General features: G+C 44.5%; 1 protein-coding gene across 2 annotated transcripts in view; it reads left to right on the top strand.

Annotated features, from left to right (window-relative positions):
* Positions 1–8,407, top strand: part of LOC306759999 (pre-B-cell leukemia transcription factor 1-like) — a gene marked incomplete at its 5' end in the record, with an annotated part of 169,490 nt that extends 161,083 nt beyond the window's left edge. For both annotated transcript variants that reach the window (XM_079245752.1, XM_079245751.1), the window contains 2 exons: positions 5,221–5,310; positions 6,840–8,407. In XM_079245752.1, the coding sequence (XP_079101878.1) occupies positions 5,221–5,310; positions 6,840–6,932 (183 nt within the window). In that variant the 3' untranslated portion in view covers positions 6,933–8,407. The remainder of the gene's footprint in view (positions 1–5,220; positions 5,311–6,839) is intronic.
* Positions 8,408–24,612: the final 16,205 nt, after the last annotated feature.

Consider the following 24,612-nt stretch of genomic DNA (forward strand, 5'->3'; position numbering starts at 1 on the left):
TTCTACTGTAGGACTTTGCATTAAGACTCTGCAGTAGGATTCTACTGTAGGACTTTGCATCAAGACTCTGCAGTAGGATTCTACTGTAGGACTCTGCAGTAGGATTCTACTGCAGGACTTTGCATTAAGGATCTACTGTAGGACTGTGCAGTAGGACTCTGCAGTAGGATTCTACTGTAGGACTCTGCAGTAGGACTCTGCAGTAGAATTCTGCTGTATTACTGTGCAGTAGGACTCTGCAGTAGAATTCTGCTGTATTACTGTGCAGTAGGACTCTGCAGTAGGATTCTACTGCAGGACTTTGCATTAAGACTCTGCAGTAGGATTCTATTGTAGGACTTTGCATTAGGACTCTGTAGTAGGATTCTACTGTAGGACTGTGCAGTAGGACTCTGCAGTAGAATTCTGCTGTATTACTGTGCAGTTGGACTCTGCAGTAGGATTCTACTGCAGGACTTTGCATTAAGACTGCAGTAAGATTCTACTACAGGACTTTGCAGTAGGACTCTGTAGTAGGATTCTACTGTAGGACTTTGCATTAAGACTCTGCAGTTGGATTCTACTGCAGGACTTTGCATTAAGGATCTGCAGTAGGGCTGTGCAGTAGAACTCTGCAGTAGGATTCTACTGCAGGACTTTGCATTAAGACTCTGCAGTTGGATTGTACTGGAGGACTGTGCAGTAAGATTCTACTGTAGGACTGTGCATTAAGACTCTTTAGTAGGATTCTACTGTAGGACTGTGCAGTAGAACTCTGCAGTAGGATTCTACTGTAGGACTGTGCAGTAGGACTCTGTAGTAGGATTCTACTGTAGGACTTTGCATTAAGACTGCAGTAAGATTCTACTACAGGACTGCGCAGTAGGACTCTGTAGTAGGATTCTACTGTAGGACTTTGCATTAAGACTCGGCAGTAGGATTCTACTGTAGGACTTTGCATCAAGACTCTGCTGTAGGATTCTACTGTAGGACTTTGCAGTAGGACTCTGCAGTTGGATTCTACTGCAGGACTTTGCATTAAGGATCTACTGTAGGACTGTGCAGTAGGACTGTGCAGTAGGATTCTAGTAGGATTCTACTGTAGGACTCTGCAGTAGGATTCTACTGCAGGACTGTGCATTAAGACTCTGCAGTTGGATTCTACTGGAGGACTGTGCAGTAGGACTCTGTAGTAGGATCCTACTGGAGGACTTTGCAGTAGGACTCTGTAGTAGGATTCTACTGTAGGACTTTGCATTAAGTATCTACTGTAGGACTGTGCAGTAGGTCTATGCAGTAGGACTCTGTAGTAGGATTCTACTGTAGGACTTTGCATTAAGTATCTACTGTAGGACTGTGCAGTAGGTCTATGCAGTAGGACTCTGCAGTAGAATTCTGCTGTATTACTATGCAGTAGGACTCTGCAGTAGGATTCTACTGCAGGACTTTGCATTATGACTGCAGTAAGATTCTACTACAGGACTGGGCAGTAGGACTCTGTAGTAGGATTCTACTGTAGGACTTTGCAGTAGGACTCTGTAGTAGGATTCTACTGTAGGACTGTGCAGTAGGACTCTGTAGTAGCATTCTACTGTAGGACTGTGCATTAAGACTCTGCAGTAGGATTCTACTGGAGGACTTTGCATTAGGACTCTGCAGTTGGATTCTACTGCAGGACTTTGCATGAAGTATCTACTGTAGGACTGTGCAGTAGGACTCCGCAGTAGGATTCTACTGCAGGACTTTGCATTAAGACTCTGCAGTTGGATTCTACTGGAGGACTGTGCAGTAGGATTCTACTGTAGGACTGTGCATTAAGACTCTGTAGTAGGATTCTACTGTAGGACTGTGCATTAGGACTTTGTAGTAGGATTCTACTGCAGAACTGTGCAGTAGGACTCTGCAGTAGGATTCTACTGCTGGACTGTGCAGTAGGACTCTGCAGTAGGATTCTACTGCAGGACTTTGCATTAAGACTCTGCAGTAGGATTCTACTGTAGGACTGTGCAGTAAGATTCTACTGTAGGACTGTGCATTAAGACTCTGTAGTAGGATTCTACTGTAGGACTGTGCAGTAGGACTCTGTAGTAGGATTCTACTGCAGGACTGTGCAGTAGGACTCTGCAGTAGGATTATACTGTTGGACTGTGCAGTAGAACTCTGCAGTAGGATTCTACTGTAGGACTGTGCAGTAGGACTCTGTAGTAGGATTCTACTGTGGGACTTTGCATTACGACTCTGCAGTAGGATTCTACTGTAGGAATTTGCATCAAGACTCTGCAGTAGGATTCTACTGTAGGATTTTGCAGTAGGACTCTGCAGTTGGATTCTACTGCAGGACTTTGCATTAAGGATCTACTGTAGGACTGTGCAGTAGGACTGTGCAGTAGGACTCTGTAGTAGGATTCTACTATAGGACTCTCCAGTAGGACTCTGCAGTAGAATTCTACTGTATTACTGCGCAGTAGGACTCTGTAGTAGGATTCTACTGTAGGACTTTGCATTAAGACTCTGCAGTAGGATTCTACTGTAGGACTTTGCATTAGGACTCTGCAGTAGGATTCTACTGCAGGACTCTGCATTAAGGATCTACTGTAGGACTGTGCAGTAGGACTGTGCAGTAGGACTATGTAGTAGGATTCTACTATAGGACTCTGCAGTAGGACTCTGCAGTAGAATTCTGCTGTATTACTGTGCAGTAGGACTCTGTAGTAGGATTCTACTGTAGGACTTTGCATTAAGACTCTGCAGTAGGATTCTACTGCAGGACTGTGCAGTAGGACTCTGCAGTAGGATTCTACTGTTGGACTGTGCAGTAGAAGTCTGCAGTAGGATTCTACTGTAGGACTGTGCAGTAGGACTCTGTAGTAGGATTCTACTGTAGGACTTTGCATTAAGACTGCAGTAAGATTCTACTACAGGACTGCGCAGTAGGACTTTGTAGTAGGATTCTACTGTAGGACTTTGCATTAAGACTCTGCAGTGGGATTCTACTGTAGGACTTTGCATTAGGACTCTGCAGTAGGATTCTACTGCAGGACTCTGCAGTAGGACTCTGTAGTGGGATTCTACTGTAGGACTTTGCATTAAGACTGCAGTAAGATTCTACTACAGGACTGCGCAGTAGGACTCTGTAGTAGGATTCTACTGTAGGACTTTGCATTAAGACTCTGCAGTAGGATTCTACTGTAGGACTTTGCATCAAGACTCTGCAGTAGGATTCTACTGTAGGACTCTGCAGTAGGATTCTACTGCAGGACTTTGCATTAAGGATCTACTGTAGGACTGTGCAGTAGGACTCTGCAGTAGGATTCTACCGTAGGACTCTGCAGTAGGACTCTGCAGTAGAATTCTGCTGTATTACTGTGCAGTAGGACTCTGCAGTAGAATTCTGCTGTATTACTGTGCAGTAGGACTCTGCAGTAGGATTCTACTGCAGGACTTTGCATTAAGACTCTGCAGTAGGATTCTATTGTAGGACTTTGCATTAGGACTCTGTAGTAGGATTCTACTGTAGGACTGTGCAGTAGGACTCTGCAGTAGAATTCTGCTGTATTACTGTGCAGTTGGACTCTGCAGTAGGATTCTACTGCAGGACTTTGCATTAAGACTGCAGTAAGATTCTACTACAGGACTTTGCAGTAGGACTCTGTAGTAGGATTCTACTGTAGGACTTTGCATTAAGACTCTGCAGTTGGATTCTACTGCAGGACTTTGCATTAAGGATCTGCAGTAGGGCTGTGCAGTAGAACTCTGCAGTAGGATTCTACTGCAGGACTTTGCATTAAGACTCTGCAGTTGGATTGTACTGGAGGACTGTGCAGTAAGATTCTACTGTAGGACTGTGCATTAAGACTCTTTAGTAGGATTCTACTGTAGGACTGTGCAGTAGAACTCTGCAGTAGGATTCTACTGTAGGACTGTGCAGTAGGACTCTGTAGTAGGATTCTACTGTAGGACTTTGCATTAAGACTGCAGTAAGATTCTACTACAGGACTGCGCAGTAGGACTCTGTAGTAGGATTCTACTGTAGGACTTTGCATTAAGACTCGGCAGTAGGATTCTACTGTAGGACTTTGCATCAAGACTCTGCTGTAGGATTCTACTGTAGGACTTTGCAGTAGGACTCTGCAGTTGGATTCTACTGCAGGACTTTGCATTAAGGATCTACTGTAGGACTGTGCAGTAGGACTGTGCAGTAGGATTCTAGTAGGATTCTACTGTAGGACTCTGCAGTAGGATTCTACTGCAGGACTGTGCATTAAGACTCTGCAGTTGGATTCTACTGGAGGACTGTGCAGTAGGACTCTGTAGTAGGATCCTACTGGAGGACTTTGCAGTAGGACTCTGTAGTAGGATTCTACTGTAGGACTTTGCATTAAGTATCTACTGTAGGACTGTGCAGTAGGTCTATGCAGTAGGACTCTGTAGTAGGATTCTACTGTAGGACTTTGCATTAAGTATCTACTGTAGGACTGTGCAGTAGGTCTATGCAGTAGGACTCTGCAGTAGAATTCTGCTGTATTACTATGCAGTAGGACTCTGCAGTAGGATTCTACTGCAGGACTTTGCATTATGACTGCAGTAAGATTCTACTACAGGACTGGGCAGTAGGACTCTGTAGTAGGATTCTACTGTAGGACTTTGCAGTAGGACTCTGTAGTAGGATTCTACTGTAGGACTGTGCAGTAGGACTCTGTAGTAGCATTCTACTGTAGGACTGTGCATTAAGACTCTGCAGTAGGATTCTACTGGAGGACTGTGCAGTAGGACTGTGCAGTAGGACTCCACAGTAGCATTCTACTGTCGGACTTTTCATTAGGACTCTGCTGTAGAATCTCCAGAATGTATGTTGTAGTAGTGTAATAAGACTATGAATGTCAAGTAAAAGTAATTTCATTAATTATTGAAAAAAAATGTTAACCTGAATCATTTCTCCATTTAAAACAGTTACTATTCACAGTGTTGGATGTACTGAAACATGATCTTTCTAAAAAAATAAAAAAAAACAGGGTTTGCTCGTGAAGTGGAACAGTCTTACTCACTACACTGTTCATGGTCTAGAAATTTTTCCTGTTTTACAGCCAATTTTTTGTTTTGTTTTTTGACTGGCCCGTGTTTCCTCCAAGGCCATGCCTTTAGCTGTGTTGTCTTGTTATTTCTTGTTTTCTTCTCTCTGTTCTGCTGCCCTTTCTTGTATTAACTCTGACCTTGTTTTGTTTGCTTTTCTGGATGTGTAAGGTGGATACCCTTCGCCATGTTATCAGTCAGACAGGCGGATACAGTGAAGGACTTACAGCCAACCAGATGTACAGTCCGCAGGGCATCAACGTAAGTATTCTGTTGTTCTTATTTTCACTTCTAGCAATTATGTGAAAGCCATGGGACTTATCACAACTCCTTGGTCACCTAGGTGACTGCATCTGCACTGCTTGTGTCACATTCAGCACAATGCCTGGTGTAGGCCGACGTGATGCTGGCTGCACACATGCAGAGCCACCGTCTGAACCTGTCATGTTCCATCAGGTCTGGCGAAGCTCCTGCAGCCACGTATGGCCAGCCATTCAGAGTTCAACAAACAGGTGACATTTTTTGCACCAGACTCCAGATTCCTCTGACCACCTGACCTGTGATTAGCAGCCACAAAGACAGAATTTCCCATTAATGCTTCCCAGGAGGCAATGCCATAGGCCTGCTAAAAATAAAACCTGGCCCTGCTGGAGAGGACTGCTGTCTGGGTTGGAGGGGGGGGGGGGGGGGTTCTCTTCCTATTTGCCTGATTTTGGGTGTAGAAGTGGGGGTTGGGGGCCTGTTGCTGCCGGCAGCAAACAGTAAGGAGATTCACAGCGACAAGCCTTGTCAAAAAGGGGAAAATCGATAAGACAGACACAAGGAGAGCAGAGTGTGGACTTGGGACAGCGTTCCAAGCGCATTGCTCAGATCATGTTCCTGCCACATTACTGGCCCTGACAGCAAGCCTCGCCAAGAGGACGGTCACAGCCGCAGCTGGGTTCCTCTGCTGTCATCGTCGTGCCTCGCTGGCCGTATGATAATCAGATGAAATGTCTCCCATATGAAAACATGGATGTGTATTTAAATAGGCATCCCTCCGCCAGCTGCGCTGACCCTGAGAGGCCACCAACGTATTCATGCCCTGTTCTTTCTCAGTCCTTTGACCTCACAAATGCAGTTCTCCTTGGACGCACGCTTGCTCTACCACGTCTTACACTGCCACGATACGCTGGTTTTGGCTTTTTCATGCTGAACAGAAGTCCTGCCATGCATAATGTAGGAGCAGGATATCAGGCTCTTTCCTGTGATTTATGGAGCTGAAGTCTCCAGCCGGCGGCCTCTACTTCTGTTTAATACGATTTTCTTCATTATGTTCTGAAAATGGAGCTTTTTTCCATGTAGTTTTACACCTTCCAGTGTTTTCTACAAAAATGTCAAATCTTCAGAAAAAGCCTGAGCAGATGGACAGCTGACATATTTCCTCCATCTGAAATTGATCTCATTGTTATTTTCATATGTTCAATTCACCCTGAGTGACAGAGATGATAATCTTACTCAGATCTTCCACAACTTGTTTGCTGTCTTCATTACATGAATTTGAGCGTGCAGCGTATGATGGGGTCCAAACTGTAATTCTCTCCTTTCTGCTTGGCTGGAAATGTGATTTTATTCAGAAATATTAGCTGTAATTTGAGCAATGTTGGTTTTTCCTCCGATCCAGGAGCTCGTTTGGCTTCAGGCTGTTGGGACCGTTTCCAGACTATCGTCCCACAGGGCTGTCATTCCGAACTGCTGCAGTTAGGAAAACAACACACTCACTTTGCGTGTTTGTTGTTGTTTGTCTGCAGGCAAATGGAGGCTGGCAGGATGCTCCGACCCCCTCATCAGTGACTTCCCCCACAGAAGGACCTGGAAGCGTTCACTCCGACACCTCCAACTGATCCTCCTCCACGTCTCTTCTCCAGTCCGGAAACCCCACGTCGCCTGACTGGAAGGGACGACTCAGCAGGAACAAAAATCCCCCTGAAAACCCTGAAAACACATCATTCCTTCTGTTGTTAATCCTGGTTGTATTCCTCTACAGACGTTGGCTTTCTGCCCGAGTCCTGAGAGCTTTTCATACCTTTTGTCTGAATGTGGTCCAGGAACATCCAGGATGGGTTTCCTGATCACAACAAGCGGTAAACAGGAGCCAGCTAACGTTCCGTCACATATTGACATTCACCATGAAACCTAGAGAGGATGTTGCCACCCGTCCTGCTGAATGGATCCGGCGGAGAGGACCAGTGCAACTGTAAACCTGGTGGAACCCAGTCTCTCCCTTCACTCACCGTCTCACCTGGAAGGACCCGGCCATGAGGAAGAACATACTGACAACATTTCAGTTTGTTCTGAAAAATCCAGTAAATAGTTCAACCTGAGAAACGTGTTCACACTGTGCTCAGGAACAGGAAGAACTCCTGGAGGCTTGGTACTGACCCGGGTGTCTGACCTTTTGTTTTCTACTAAATGACTGGACATACTTTACCAGACCTCAGTTGTATGTACAGTATGTGGTTTACCAATAATCCTCATTAGACAGGAGCCTTTGCAGACTTTGATACCAAAAACTGACTACATTTCTATCCTGTAGGTTGGGATCAGCTTGATCCAGGTTTTCTTTGATCCTCTTTTGGAAGGATTTTATTATCTGCAGTCGTCAATCCTTCAGTAAAGCCAGAAACTGCGTTGCATTTACTGCGGCCCCCCGGGCGGCCCCCTGAGCGACCACGGCCCCCCGAGTCACCCCGGCCCCCTGGGCCATTGCAGCCCCTTGGGCCACCGCGGCCCCTTGGGCGGCCCCCTGGGCGGCCCCCTGGGCGGCCCCCTGACCCCTCCAGCGCTGGGGTGCAGGCCGGGCCTCATGTACAAAGACTTCTCTGGAAGTTTCCTCCTGTAGGACGGCGTTGGAGCCTACAGAGAGACGTATGAATCTCTTCCACCGATAAATCCCAGCTGACGAACTGCGCGCCTCCTCCCATGAAGACAAGCTAACAGCAACGTTAACATTTCCATCACGTGGAACTGATGCGGGGGAATCCGAGGGAAAGCAGAGGCTACGCGGCAGGTGGGCGGAGCTTCCCAGCATGCTTTGCGTGACTTCAGCAGCCAGATAGAGTTTCAGGATTTACTTAAATACAACAGTTTGGAAGATGCAGTGCTGCGTTGTGTTTTCCAGCTTGTTTTAGTGTGAAATATGTGGAAACTTCCAGAAGGAAGTTGGACTATTTTCTGTGGTAAATGAGGAAAATTTGACATGAAGTCGTTTCATATCTAAACATGATGATTGTGTTTTTCTTCATGATCAGTCCGTCGTTCCTAAACGTCGTTCCTGAACCAGGATGTGGACTCCTGCCGTCTTTATTACCAAATACTGACCCGCACCGAGCCGGATCCAACCCACACGGATCTCCCCGGTCTGACCGACCCACACGGATCCTAAGGACACATGGGGACCGGAGCAGAGGATATTGCTCCTTATGGAGATGGGAAGTAAGAGCCGGTGTCGTCGCGTGACGACGTGATGTAAAGAGAAAAGAGATCACGCTCCATGTTAGGGAAGGTTATGGTGGTGAAACATCTGCGGGAAATGAGCTAAAATGTGGTTCTGTTGATCGGGGAGAAATCATCCGTCCACCTCAGACAGTCTCCAGTAAGACTGAAGGAGCGTTTGGTACTTTATCATCACTTTGTAAAGACTGATCCAGGGATCCGTCCATCCACGGCGTACGGCTTGTTTTCATGTGGACGGACCCTTTGCACATGAGGCTCCAGGACTATTTCTGCATCATTAAGTCTCATTTTCATGTTGCCTGTCAAACAAGCTTCATGTTATGATGTTTTTTTTTTTGTTTCTGATATGAAAGAAAAAAAAACACAAAGAGAAAAATGAATTGATAAAACAGAAAATGTTTGATTTGTTGCATGTCTTTCTGTTCTTTATTAAATGACCAAACTGAAGTGTTTGAATGTTCCCTTCTTTTTGATGAGGATTTCTGGGTGAAATCATAAAGCCTTTTCTCAGCAGGTTGAACTTTTAGGTAAAACTTAAATGGAAACTATTTTCTCTTTTATTCCAGTTTAAAGTTTTCTGTGGAGAAGAATCTGAAAGGTGTCAGTCTCGTTGGTTTCTTTCTTTGTACTGCCAACGCGTATCCCAAATAAACACCTTCTCTTGTTGCATCAAGTGCAGTCTGGTTGTTTTTAATGAAAGCTTTGGCCTGACGTGTGTTCTCCTACAGACGGGTCGGGTCAGGAAACCCTGTAGGCGAGGCGTTAGCACCTTGGAGTATTGTCAGTCCAGCACTTGTGGAATCCACTTCTACTGCCACACGGACGTTTCATCTGCAGTCTCTGGGTGTGAAGAGACATTTTCACAGCGAGTGTCTGCAGACGGACGCCTCCTCTCCCCTCCCCACACCCAACGCTCCCTCCGAGGCATGGTTAGACGCCAAATCTACACTTATCTCCCTTCTCCAGATAAAGCAGACCGGATGTCTGATTCTCTGCTTTCTGTTCATCCCTGCTCAGAAAAATAAAGAAGGAAGAGGTTTTTATGTTAACTTGTGGATTAGAAGGAGGTTCCCAGGAGCATGATGGAGATGGTGGGAGTGACATGTGCATACGGGCCACAGTGTGAAGACTGAAAGGCAAGAAGTGCTGGATGTGTTTCTCCTAAAACCTGAAAGGCATGTGTGGCTGGTTCAGTCGGTGAAAAGGTTCCAACATTAACCATTTTACACAAGCTAATGTTTTTATTCTTTCAGAACAAACCTTTATAAATCAATGCAGCGCAAAGTGCTTTACATTAAAAGCAAACAAGGATAAAAAAAACTCCTCATGCATACACCCAGCTGCCACCAGTTTTACTACGGTGTCTCTGAATGGACAAACAGCTTTGAACCTGCAGGAGCTAGAACTCCGTTTGGGATAACTGATGCCTTAAAGCAGAGGTGTCCAGCTCCGGTCCTCGAGGGCCAGAATCCTGCAGGTTTTCTATGTATCCCTGCTCAGACACACCTGATTCAAATTAATTAGTAGAAGAGCTTAATCAGTTGTGCATTGGCTGTTTGATCCATTTAGTGGAAGCTAGATGTGCTGGAACAGGAATACATGGGAAACCTGCAGGACAGCGGCCCTCGAGGACCGACTTTGGACACCCCTGCCTTAAAAGCACCATAGAATTTAATTCAGTTCAATTCAACTTTATTTGTACAGCACCACTTCACAACAATGTTGTCTCAGGACACTTTACATCCACATCATTTCAAGCCAATTCATACATATCCTATAATAGAAACCAACTGATTGCATCGAGTCATGACTTGGATCCAATCCTCCATCCTGAGCTGCACGAGGCGACAGTGGGAAGGAAAAAACTCCCCTTTAACAGGAAGAAAACCTCCGGCAGAACCCGGCTCAGGGAGGGCAGCCATCTGCCTCGACTGGTTGGGGTGGAGACGACAGGAAAGACAGATCAACATGTATAACTGCACTTATTCAGGAAGAAAAAAGGAGAAATAAGTTAGAGACGGCAATATTGTCATATATTTATACATTAATATATTAGAGAAATAGAGCGAGGTACTTCTCAGTGCATCAGGTAACATCCCCATTGCTACATAAGTAATGGATGGCTAGACTACCCATAACTATAAGAGCAATGAGCAGAACCTGGACAGTTGGGTCCTGTACATGCAGACTCCAACTCAGGAGATGCTCATATCCTAACTATAAGAATCATGGAAAAGGAAGGTTTTCAGCTCCATCTTAAAGGTGTGGAGGGAGTCTGCCTCCTGAACCCACGGTGGGAGCTGGTTCCATAAGAGAGGAGCCTGATAGCTAAAGGCCCTTCCTCCCATAGTACTCTTAGAGACTCTGGGAACCACCAGTAAACCTGCAGTCTGAGAGCCAAGTGCTCTATTTGGAATATATGGAACTATAAGATCTTTTATGTACAATGGAGCTTGGTCATGGAGAGCTTTATATGTGAGGAGAAGAATTTTAAACTTGATCCTGGATTTAACAGGGAGCCAGTGTAGAGAGGCTAAAACTGGTGAAATATGATCTCTCCTGCTAGTCCTCATCAGAACCCTCGCTGCAGCATTTTGGATCAGATGGAGACTTTTCAGGGCATATTTGGGACAACCCATAAATAAGGAATTGCAGTAATCCAGTCTGGAAGTAATAAAGGCATGGACTCATAGAAGAAGACAGTACACATGTAACTACTTGTAGTGTATCATGGCTGCACCTGAAGCTACTGGATCTAGTTACACATGAAAACATGTCTGGACATATTTATGTCTGGAAGAAGTTTGGCCAGGATTCACCCAACTAGTCTACATGTGCTTTGTGGAACTGAAGTTCAGAAAGTACTCCACCATGTTCTCTGCAAAGTCCTTTTAGGAGTATGAAGTACTGGACCTCCGTGTACATAGCAGATGATGAGGGCTGGTGTCTTCTTCCTGCATATTCAAACATCAACATTCGTGCAACATCTGTATAAATTCTCACTGCAGCACAATGATCCCGCAGTTTACCTCTGACTTTGTGTTCATGCTGTTGGTCACATATGTATAGTGGCCGGGAAGTGCAAAACAATTTTTCATTAAATAAAACACGTTTTTGTGATACACATTTGCATTGACACATAACACGTTTACAAGTTTACGGAAACACAACTACAAAGATGTGACCCAGAAGCGATACAGTGAGGGGTTACATTTAGAGGTCCAACAGGAAACCACCTAATAGGTTCATGTAATACATCACACTGGGTAAATCCATTTCCAGTCTAAACAAACGGGATTGATGCAGGACTTTTGGCAAGATGGCGGGTTGAGCCATCACCTTTTTTCAGAACAAGTCTAATTTAGTCCTAAAGTTTATTTTGAAGTTATTGAAAGTCGTTTTTTTAATGACATAATGGATGCACAGAAACTTAACTGGTAAAACTCAATAAGGGCTCCAAACAAAAGAATACCACACTGGAGGTCTAAGAGAAAGACGACGTCCAGGTTAAGAAGCACAACTCTGCTGTGGATCCACCTTCAGCTAAGCAAGAGGGACCATGATGTACACTCCTTATAAACTATACCAGTTAAAAATCCTGCCAGGAAAATGCCCAAACCAGCAGGTGATGGCGAGAGGGGCAAAGTCTCAATCTAAACCATACTATAGGCAATACTGGGCCTTGAAGAATGAGTAGATGTGCAGCTAGCCGAAGGAGCAGACAAACCAAGTAGGGTTATGATTGCTGGCCAAAGCAGTCCAGTTCCACGTGGAGGAAATGAACGACTGATAAAAGAAAGTTGAAGACTTGAAGAGGGCAAGTCACTGAGATCCTCCACAAAATCGCAACCTATGTGAAGACAAAGATGGAGGATGCAGTTGATATCGTCTATAGAAGGGGTGAAAGATAGATAACTAGACCAGACATGTCATCATTCTGTTTGCAAAGAAAATTGTCGTCAGACCAAGCGCTCGCAAAGATTAGGGCATCTGCTCTGCTGAAATGCTAGAACAGGGAGAATTGGGAAGAGAGAAGATGCTTCTGGGTGCAAATTGAACAATGGTGGTACACTCTAAAGCTGGCTTTTTTGGGGGTCCACATGCATCCATTGAAGAACTGAGTGGAAACTTCTGTAAAGGAACATTATAAATAAGATTTAGGTTCAAATCACTTTCTAGGTGGTTGAACTAAAACTAGATTACATTTACTGTTTATTCTTTTTTGCTTTTGTTTACTGGCCATTGAAAATGTAAAAATCTCTTTTGGTTCATTGAACAATTGGGGTCTGAAAGACAAAGTGAAAAAAAGTATTTTTATTTTGTAAAGGTCAAAGATCTCTCTTGTTTGTTGCGATTGTGCTTGTTGGTTTTTTGTACTTCTTAGTTTTTGTAAGCATGACAGGGTATTTCTCACTCATTTTAATCACACAATCTCTCTGGCATACTGGGAGCCATGCTTGCAACCCCAGGGCATTGTTTACACCCTCAACCAGCTGACAACTCTGAGATACCCACTGTCATGGCTGAAGAGAGGTTAAAGAAGAGAAAGTTTAGGCCCTACATCCTTGCAGTCATCACTGGAAGTGTCAGGTTGTTGGCAAAAAAGGTGGACCAAACAAAAGTGCTTGTAAGGACACAGAGGGAGTACAGAGAGTACAGTATAATACGTTTTACAAAGACATGGCTGCACAAGCTGATACCAGACTCTAACGTCACCATTCCCAGCTTCCAGACTGTTCAAGCTGATAGAGACATCACCGCAACTGGCAAAAAGAAAAAGAGAAGGCCATACTCGTGAATAAGAGGTGGTGTCACCCACAGCACATCTCTGTTAAAGAGCGGGTCTGCAGCCTGGACATTGAGATTGTCGCTGTTGGACTTTGTCCATGTTATTTTCTGAGAGAGTTTTCCAGTGTTATTGCCATCACCATTCATATTTCTCCATCTAGCAATGACAATGCAGAGTGGGACGTCATCCACAGTGTGACCACGGTACTACAGACTAAACACTGTGGGGCCTTCATCATCATCACAAGTGACTTCAACCAAATCTTCCTCTCATCCACACTCCCTGTTTGTAACATGCACCTCCTGTGAAAGTAAGACTTTAGACCTGCTGTATGCAAATGTTGAGGATGCGTACAGCTGTACTGCTCTGCCCCCACCTGGCAGGTCAGACCACAAACTAGTCCTGCTCTCACCATTATACAAGCCTGTGGTGCAGCAGCACCAGGTCACAGTGAGGACAGTGAGGAGATGGTTTCCTATGGCCATGCAAACACTGTTTGGCGGCTGGAGGCTACACACTGGGACACCATATATGAGCATCCCAGTTTCCATGGTGAGGATACTGATGGCCTGACTGACTGTGTCGTGCAACACTGACCGACTGTGTCAGAGAGTTCATTGGTTTCTGCATTGACAACATCATCCCCAAACAACAAACGACGGGTAACCAGCGACTGAAACCCTTCTAAATGAAAGGAAGGCCTTTAGAGCGGGGGATGGAGCAGAACTCAAGCAGGTAGCGCAGGACCAATGACTGCAGGGGTAACTATAAAAAACAAATGGAGCACAAACTGGAGGAGATCAACACCAGGGACATCTGGAGGAGAATGAGAGACATCACATGCTTCCAGAGGAGAGGTGGGGGAAATCAGCTGAAACGGTTAAACAGTACATGAAGGATTTTGGTCTTTGCGATGCATGGCGTTCTCATCACCCGACACTGCGAGAATACACTTTCTTCTCTTCAGTTCACCGTAGCTATTCTAGACTAGACTACTTCCTAATCAGCACTTCACTCATGAGTGACATATCAGAGATATAGATCCATCCCATAATCATCAGTGATCATGCACCTGTATCATTAACCCTTAGAAGTAAAAACTGTAAGCCAGCCACTAGAGACTGGAGATTTTATTAATTTAATTTCATTACTTACAGATTCTGAGTTTATCAGTTACTTTAAAAGAGAATGGTCCTCATATCTAGAAAACAATAACAGGGCAGAAACTTCAGCGTGTGTTCTGTGGGAAGCAGGAAAAGCAGTAATGAGAGGGAAAATAATATCCTTCTCTTCCCATAAGAAAAAGAAGGAAACTTTGAGAACATCAGAATTAGAACTCAGAATTAAATCACTAGAGGAAGCTTACCATGTCTCCCCAGAAGAACACACACTGAATGGTTTTAGAAAAGCCAAATTAGAACTTAATGAAATAATAGATAAAAGAACACAATTCATGGTGCAAAGACTTCGATTGGACAATTTTGAACATGGTAACAAATCTGGAAAGTTCCTGGCTAACCAACTAAAGGCAAATAAGGAGAAAACAACAATTTCCTCTATAAAAGATTCAGAAGGAAATATCAGCCATGATCCTGACATGATGAACAATACTTTCAAAGAATTTTACAAAGCATTATATTCATCACAAATAAATCCAACAGATGAGAATATTTACCAATTTCTTAGTCGCATCAATCTTCCTAAAATAAATCAGGAAAATAAAATGGCTCTAGATTCACCTATTTCAGTTCATGAGCTCCATGAAGCTCTCCACCGTATGCCAAACAATAAAACACCAGGTCCAGATGGTTATCCAGCTGAATTCTACAAAGAATTCTGGACCACACTGGCTCCAACCTTTTACAGCATGGTATTAGAAATAAAGGAAAAGCAAAAAATACCTTCCAATATGAACTTGGCGAATATTTCAGTCCTATTAAAACCAGGAAAGGACCCTACACTCCCATCCAGTTATCGTCCAATTTCATTAATAAACGTAGATCTCAAAATAATAAGCAAAGCTCTAGCCAGAAGGATAGAGAAAATAACTCCTTCCATTATTCACGCTGATCAAACAGGCTTTATAAAAGGTAGACATTCCTACACTAACATGCGCAGATTAATTAACATAATAGATTATTCAACTCTACACAATCTGAAGTCCACAGTTATATCTTTAGATGCAGAAAAAGCTTTTTAACGTGTAAACTGGAAATTTTTATTTGCAACTTTAAAAGAATTTGGGTTTGGGTCATCATTTATTGACTGGATAAAAATATTATACAACAACCCAAATGCATGTGTGAAGACTAATGACAAAACTTCTCCAAACTTCTGCTTGCAGAGAGGCACCAGACAGGGCTGCCCACTTTCTCCATCACTCTTTGCCATTTTTATCGAACCCCTGGCAGCTGCCATAAGACAAAACCCAGAAATCAAAGGAATTCAAGCTAAAAATATTGAACATAAAATTAGTCTTTATGCAGATGACATTTTACTTTTCCTTAACAACTCACAAACAACACTTTCTCAAACAATCACACTAATTAATAAATTCTCTTCAATATCAGACTATTCTATTAACTGGTTAAAGACTACAGCAATGCCCATTAACTGTGACTTTAAAAACATATCTAACACCACTATACAGTCAGGAAATATTAGTTATTTAGGTATAATAATCTCTCCCAGACTAACTGAACTAATAAAGTTAAATCATGATCAGCTAATAAAAACAGTAGAGGATGACCTCTCAAGGTGGAACCGCTTGCCCATATCACTTATGGGGAGGGTTTCCACTGTTAAAATGATGGTTTTACCAAAAGTTAATTACCTTTTCTCAATGGTTCCCATCAGACCATCCTCCACTTGGTTTAAATCACTAGACTCCCACATATCCAGATTTCTCTGGAAAAACAAGCCATCCCGCATTAGTCTAAAAACTTTACAACAGACCAAAGACAGAGGTGGGTTGGACCTGCCAAATTTTAATCAATATTTCTTATGTAATAGGCTGCAATGCATCTCCAAGTGGCTAAATCCAAGTTCTTTGGATGAGCCATGGCTGGATGTTGAGCAAGCATTGTGTGAGGATTTAGTCATCTCTGATTTACCATTCATCAGCTCAACTGTCAAGTCATATAAGTGTTTCAAAAGCATTAACATCAGTTCCAGTTTAACGGCTTGGTGGGAATTCCTGAAAGTAACCAAGTCTGCGCTTATTCCATGTAAGCTCACACCCATCTGGAACAATCCTGACTTCCTGCAAAACAGAAAGATGATAAACTTCCCTCAGTGGAAGAATAAAGGAGTAAAGCAGTTAGAACATATAGTAGAAAATGGAAACTTTCTGCCATTTGATGCAATTTCTTCACGGTATGAATTCAGCAGCACCAAATTCTTAGAATACCACCAACTTAAATCGATTATAAGTAAGAAATACACCACTGATCAACTAAACTTACAGTTACCTATCAGGGTTGCAGAATTCCTAAATCTTAAGGCCCCGAAGCTACTATCCAAAATATCCAGATTACTATTGAAGCTAGAAGATTCCATCTCTCTCCCAACTTCTAAATGGGAAGCAGACTTATCCAGTAACTTCAATCAAAATGAATGGTCACAAATCTGCTCAAACACATTCAGAATGACTAAGAATTCAAACATGCAATTAATACAATTCAAAGTTCTACACAGAACTCATTATACAGGACACAGGATGTTCAGGATGGGTCTGTTCCACTCACATATCTGTCCACACTGTACTGACAACATGATTGACAGCTACTACCATGCCTTATGGTCTTGTCCACCTGTCCAGAGATTCTGGCTCCAGGTATGTAAAGATCTGTCAGACTGGTTTAAATGTAATATCCCTGCAAACCCCAAACTGTGCCTATTGAGTCACCTAGGTGAAAATAACAGGGTTTAATTTAGCAAAACCAATCCTCAGTAGCCTGTGCATTGCAAAGAAAACTATCCTTGTGAACTGGAAAAGCAAACAGAATCTGTGCATCCAGCAGTTTAGAAATCTGTTATTAGATTACATCAGCATGGAAATGATGTCTGCCTCCTCAAAGGATCAGTCAGTTGAATTTCACTCTCTCTGGTCTCCTGTGATCAACTCCATCACTTAGTGTAGGGGGGAGAGTGTGAATTAATCCCGCTCGGGGCTGGGGACTGGCTAGGTGGCTCAGGTGGCTATGGGTCTGGGGTGGACCCCTGGACGGGGATCTTGGCTGCTTCATTACTGGGGGGGCTAGGTTTCCAGACCTGGCGGGAGGCCTTGGGTGGATCAGTGGTTGGAGTTGCCTTGCGGCGGTGGGGCGAGGTCGCTGGCGGGGGCTGGATCGGCGGGTATTGGCTCCGTGACGGGTGGCCGTGCCGCTGCGGGGTGGGCTGGGTGCGGGTCCTGGGGTCCGGTGCCCGGGGCTGTCCCCTGCTTCTCGGGGATGGGGGGTCGGCCCTGCCATGGGGGGGTTGGGCTGACCTGGACCTGCCGCTGCAGTGGGGGCGGGTCTGTGCTATGGTGCCCGGCAGAGGGACCCGGGCCCAAGATAATTGAGGATGGGGGGGTGCCTGTGTATATATGGGGTGTGTATGGAGGAGTGTAGTGGTACATGAATGTATGGGGGGTAGGGGTGCGTGTATGTGGGAGTGTGTTGGGGCATGTATGTGTGGGGGTTTGGGGATGGGGGTTTAGGGGAGTCCGAAAGTACATGAGTGTGTGGGGTGTAGGGGGGGTACGTATGAGGGAGTGCGGTGGTGTATATGTGGGGTGTGTATAGAGGATTGTAGTGGTACATGAAGGTATAGGGGGTGAGGGGTGTGTGTATGGGGGAGTGTGTGAGGGGTGTTGGGGTGGAGGTTTAGGGGACTGTGATAGTACATGAGTGTGTGGGGTGTAGGAGGTGTGTGGTGGGGATCCCGGCCCTCCGTCGGTGTGGGCTGGGCCCTCTGCCTGCGGGGGTGGGGGGTTGCTTCCGGGTTCTTGGGGACGTGGGGCCCGCGCTCTGTCTGCCCTGGGTGGCCGGTGCCCGGCGGGGCCGGTCCTCGCTGGTCCGGGCCTGCTGGGGCCTGTTCCCCCTGACTGCGGGGGACTCTGGCTGGGACCCCCCCCCCTCTGCCGCCTCCTGGGTCGGTGCATGGCTGGCTCCGGGGTGGGGCGGTTGGGGTCTGCGCCTGGGGGTGGCTGCCGATGGCCCTGGTCTCGGGGGTCCTCCTGGCGTGCCTCTTGCCTTTGTGTGGGAGGGGTCACACTGGCATGATCTTCTCTGAACACGTTCCACTCTGCATGTTCTGCATGTGACACAGTCACCGAGTCGTCTGCAGGTTTATTCACTAACAGCAGCTGGTTTTCTCATTTCTGTTTGTTTCTCATTTATATTTAACTTTTTACATTCATAGTTTAGTTACTATGATCTAAAGTTGGCTTGTATGTGTATGTATATGTGTGCATATATGTTTGTACGTATGTATGTGTGTGTATGTGTGTGCATAGAGGTGTGTGTGTATATGTATGTATGTGTATATGTATATGTGTACATATGTGTATATATATATATATATATATATATATATATATATATATATATATATATATATATATATATATATATATATATATATATGTGTGTATACATGTGTGTGTATATGTATGTGTATGTATGCGTGTGTATATGTGTGTATATGTATGTGTGTGTATGTATGTGTGCGTATATGTATGTGTATGTATGCGTGTTTATGTATACATCTGTAGGTTGTTTTCTTTCTTTTTGTTTTTGGGTTATTTTTTAGTTTTTTTTTTTCTCTCCCTTTATCTCTTTCACTTTTCTTATGAGGTGTTTTTTCTCCTTTCTCTTTCTGTCTTTCGTCTGCCCTCTCTGGTCCAGCAGTACAAACTCTACAATTCAAACAATACAAAATAAATATAGAAATAAAATTAAAATTCAGAAAGTCAAGGGGATCATTATATCTATAAAGCTTCCCTTGGCAGAGAAAATTTGCTCATCCAGACCATCATTCTGCTGCCTAAATGCTGGACAAGACAAAAAAAAAAAAAAAAAAAAAGATGTTTGGAAAAGACTTCACATATTAGTACGTGTGTGTGTGTGTGTGTGTGTGTGTGTGTGTGTGTGAGTGTGTGTGTGTGTGTGTGCGTGTGTGTGTGTGTGTGTGTGTGTGTGTGTGTGTGTGAGTGTGTGTGTGTGTGTGTGTGTGTGTGTGTGTGTGTGTGTGTGTGTGTGTGTGTGTGTGTTGGTACATGTGCATTAGCAGGACAATTGCCAGAATACATGCCACATTGTATATTATATTATAACAATCAGCCTCAGAGACAGCGTCAAAGCTAAGATGAGAGTGAGGCACCCCCAGCAGCCACTGGCAAGAATTAGTGATGTACCACCGGAAAGCCATCTGACTGAAGTGATAAGTACAATCTCTACCGCGACCATCACTGAAACCAATGAGCTGATATACAGTACAGCAACAGTGATGCTGGAGAAGCTTAACTTCAACATAACTTCAAGGGAAAGAAGGAGGCACCATGGAAGAGGAGGTTAGAAACCAAGATCAAGACAACTTGAAGGGAAGTCAGTCAACTGTCAGAACTCCAGAAGGGCACAACCATGAAGAGGATGCCAGAGAGGTACAGCCAGATGTCCATACCTGAGGCCCTGGAAACTGCCAAACAAGGACTCCAAGCATTGGCTGTGGAACTGAAGAGATACACTGTTCTCAACTAACCCAGCTAAAGTGTACTCCCAGTGGCAGGGTAATACTACACAAGCTGACCCACCAAAGCTGGAGACAGAACAAGGGAGAAAGACATATGGGAGAAGGAAGCATCACATAACAGTGAAGCACAGTGGTTAAAAGACCTCAGAGCAGACCACAGCTCCCTCCCTGAACAAGGTCCAGTTACCATCACGGTGGCAGATATCCAGCATAGACTCTCAGGTATGAAGAACCGGTTAGTGCCTGGCCTTGGTATGATCTATGCCTACTGCCGAGAGGCTTAGTTCACTCTATGAATGCCTGGCAGCACAAATGAACCAGAGGAGCCAAACACCAGCTGCTGGTTAACAGAACAGTCGCCCAAGACTGCAAAACCAGACAGAACAACCTGTGCACCGCCTAGATTGACTATCAGAAAGACCTAGGACTCAATGCCACACACATGGATCCTGGAATGTCTGAAGCTGTACAAGATCAACGGCAACATAAGGACCTTCGTTGCAAACTCAATGAGGCTGTGGTAGACCACCCTGGAAGCCAACTTTAAACCACAAGTCTCCATCAAATGTGGCATGTATCAAGGAAATGCCCTGTCCCCGCTGCTGTTCTGTAGAGGCCTGAACCCCCTCAGCCAACTAATCAACAAGACTGGCTATGGATACCATCTCAGGAGTATGGCCACCATCAACCACCTCGAGAGTGAGTGGGACATCAACTCACTGATCCACACCACCAGGGTTTTACAGCAGGCACATCGGAATGTCATTCGGACTGGAGAAATGTCAGCGAATGATAACAAAGAAAGGGAAGGTAATCCATACGGAGGGCATTGCACTCCCAGAGGGCAGGATAACAGATGTGGAGGAAAACTACAAGTACCTGGGCAAGTACAAGAACAGGCGAATGGCAACCATGAAGAAGCCACAAGGAAAGCTGCCACAGCTACATACCTGCAGCGACTGAGGCAAGTTCTGAGAAGTCAGCTCAATGGTAAGAACAAGATCCAGGCAATTAACAGCTATGCCCTGCCAGTGATCCGATACCCTGCTGGGATAATAAGCTGGCCAAAGGAGGAAGCTCAGACCACAGATGTCAAAACATGGAAGCTGCTCACCATGCATGGAGGGTTCCACCCCAAGTCCAGTGTCCAGTGACTATGCACTAAGCGCAAAGAAGGGTGCTGTGAGCATCAAGGCCACTATCCAAGATGAAACATCCAAGCTCCACAAATACATCAGGAAGAGGGCACCGAGGGATGAAACACTTAGTGAATGTCTCAGACAATGGAGTCTGGAGGAACACTAGATGGAAGAACCATCATGGGAGGAAAAGCCACGGCACGGGATGTACCACCAGCAGATCACAGAAGTGGCCGATATAAACACGTCCTATCAATGGCTGGAGAGGGCTGGACTGAAGGACAGCACAGAGGCACTAATCATGGCAGCACAGGAGCAGGTCCTGAGCATGAGGCCTACCATACCAGGCAGGATCCCAGGTGCAGACTATGCAAAGGAGCCCCTGAAACAATTCAGTACCTCACAGCATGGTGCAAGATACTGGCAGGCAAAGAATACATGGAGCGCCATAACCAAGTAGCTGGCATAGTGTACAGGAACATCTGTGCAGAATATGGACTGGAGACCCATAAGTCCCAGTGGGAAACTCCCCCCAAGTTAACCCCATAAGTTATGTCATGACCAGGGGTGGAACGAAATGGGAAGAACCATCATCCTATCCATCAGTTTTTAGTCTGATTGTGAAATTTTTCTAGTGAAAGCCCAGCATAAGTGACAACCAGACTCAGACAATAATAACATAATATCTTGACAAATAATTTACATAGAAACATATTACAGACAGTAGCAGCAATAGAGCTAAAACTCAGTGACTTAGTCATTATGCAACCATAAATAAAAAATATATTATATATAATATATTATATTGTTATGCTGGGGTTGTAACAGAGATCTATAGGTGTGTAAGAAAGACGTTAATTCCAGGTCTGAATAGATATGCATTCTCACATACAGTGCCATGCAAAAGTATTTACCCCATTGACATTTTTCGTGTTTCATTACCCCACAGCCTGGAATCAAAATGGATCTTTCAAGGGTTTGCATCATTTAATTTACAGAACATGCCCACAACTTCGAAGACGTGATATGTTTTTCATTGTGAAGCAAACATCAAATGCGATAGAAGAGCAGAAAACATCATTGTGCATAAGTATTAACCCCCCCCCCCCCCAAAGTACTGCTTTGTAGAGCCACCTTTTGCGGTGATCACAGCTGCAAGTCGTTTTTGATAAGTTTCTACGAGTTTACCACATCTTGCCACTGGGATTTTTGGCCATTCTTCAAGGGAAAACTGCTCCAGCTCCTTCAGGTTTGGTGGTTTGCGCTTATGAACAGCAATCTTTTAGTCTGATCACAGATACTCAAATGGATTGAGGTCTTGACTTTGACTAGGCCATTTCAACACATTTACATTTTTCTCCTTAAGCCACTCAAGTGTTGCTTTAGCAGTATGCTTGGGGTCATTGTCCTGCTGGAAGGTAGACCTCTGTCCTAGTTTCAGATCACTGACAGATTGATAGAGGTTTTGCTCAAGAATATTTCTGTATTTAGCACCATCCATCTTTCCCTTGACTCGGATCAGTTTCTCAGTGCCTGCTGCTGAAAAACATCCCCACAGCATGATGCTGTCACCACCATGTTTCACTGTGGGGAGGGTGTTCTTGGGGTGATAGGATGTGTTAGGTGTGCGCCAGACCTTTTGGATAAAACATTTATCAGTGGACGATTAGTGATGATTATGAAAAGATTAGTTCATATTGAAGTAAACATTGTCGAGTGTAACAATAATGTCTTTGTCATTCCATTCTAGATTGCACCATCTGTTGGCAGCAAATTGTAGTAGCTCTGACTTGCTATCTTAATTTTTTAAAAGTACAAAGTACAAAGTCTTCTCACATAGATATTACCTCAAATTAGGTTTTTTTTTCTGAGGATTTCATGCCGGTTCGGATGGTGTGCTGCAAGGAAGACTTTTTTGTCATATTTTTTCAAGACTTGTTATGATGAGTCTCCGTGGCAACGAAAGACTTGTTTACAATCGGGATCAACTGATTAACCTCTCACAAATCAGGATTATCAGCGAAACAACACATCAAATCCCGATGGAGCTAAAAAGAAAGAGAAGAGGATGCAGAGCGGGAGTCAGAGAGCGGAGAAAGCAATGGAGATTTAAACCATTTCTCCCGACCGTCTTAATGGGTAATGTGAGATTGCTAGCTAACAAAACGGACGAGCTTGAGATGCTAACAAGGTCTCAGAAAGAATACAGAGAGTGCAGTATTATGTACTTCACCGAGACATGGCTGCATGAACACATCCCTGACTGTAATATGTCTGTACCAGGCTTTAAAACAGTCCGTGCAGACCGCAGTAGACAACACAGTGGAAAGTTAAAGGGTAGTGGAATTGCAGTGCTGGTTAACCAGCATTGGTGTCATCCTGGACATGTTACTGTCAAGGAGAAGATATGCACAAGGGACATGGAACTGTTAGCTGTGAGCTTCCGTCCATATTATTTACCCAGAGAGGTTACCTGTGTTATTCTGGTAGCGGTTTATATAATACCTGGTACCGCACCAGACACAGCCTGTGACGTCATCAGCTCCGTCGTTGCTCAGCTACAAACACAGCATCCAAACTCATTCATGGCGATCTCCGGAGACTTCAACAACGTCTCCCTCTCTGCAACTCTACCAACAGTCCAGCAGTTTGTCAGCTGCTCCACCAGAGAAAATAAGATGTTGGACTTATTTTATGCAAATATGAATAATGGATACAGTTGTTCTGCCCTGCCTCCTTTAGGAAGATCTGACCATAATCTGGTTCTTCTCACCTCCACCTACAAGCCCATCGTTCAGCAGCAACCAGTCATCACAAAGACTATCAAAATCTGGTCTGCTGAAGCTGAAGATGCTCTTAGAGGAGGCTTTGAGGCTACAGCCTGGAATGTCCTCTGTGAACCTCATGGAGACGACATCAACGCCATGACTGAGTGTGTGACAGATTACATAAACTTCTGTGTGGACAGCATCGTCCCAACAAGAACAGTGAGGTGCTTCCCCAATAACAAACCCTGGATCACCAGTGACCTGAAAAAGCTGCTGAACATCAAAAAGAAAGCCTTCAGGGATGAAGACAGGGAGTTATTGAGTGGGTCCAACATGGAGGTGATCTTGTGAATGGTGCCATTTATCAGATTGTTGCTTTGGCACCAATATGGAATAACATTATGGAGACTGCTCATGGTTCCACAGCTGGGCATCAAGGTGTTCAGAAAACATATGATTGGATTTTGCACCATTTTGTTTGCCAAAACTAAAAGAAAACATTTTGGTATATGTAAAGACTTGCTTCACCTGTCAACTGGTTGGGAAACTTAATCAGCACTACTTTGTGTCCAATTTCTGTTGTGGAACAACTTTTTGAACATTTACTCATTGATCGTGTAGGCCCGTTTTCTAAGTC

Source organism: Telmatherina bonti, assembly GCF_933228915.1.
Source record: "Telmatherina bonti genome assembly, chromosome: 8".
Taxonomy (NCBI): Eukaryota; Metazoa; Chordata; class Actinopteri; order Atheriniformes; family Telmatherinidae; genus Telmatherina; species Telmatherina bonti.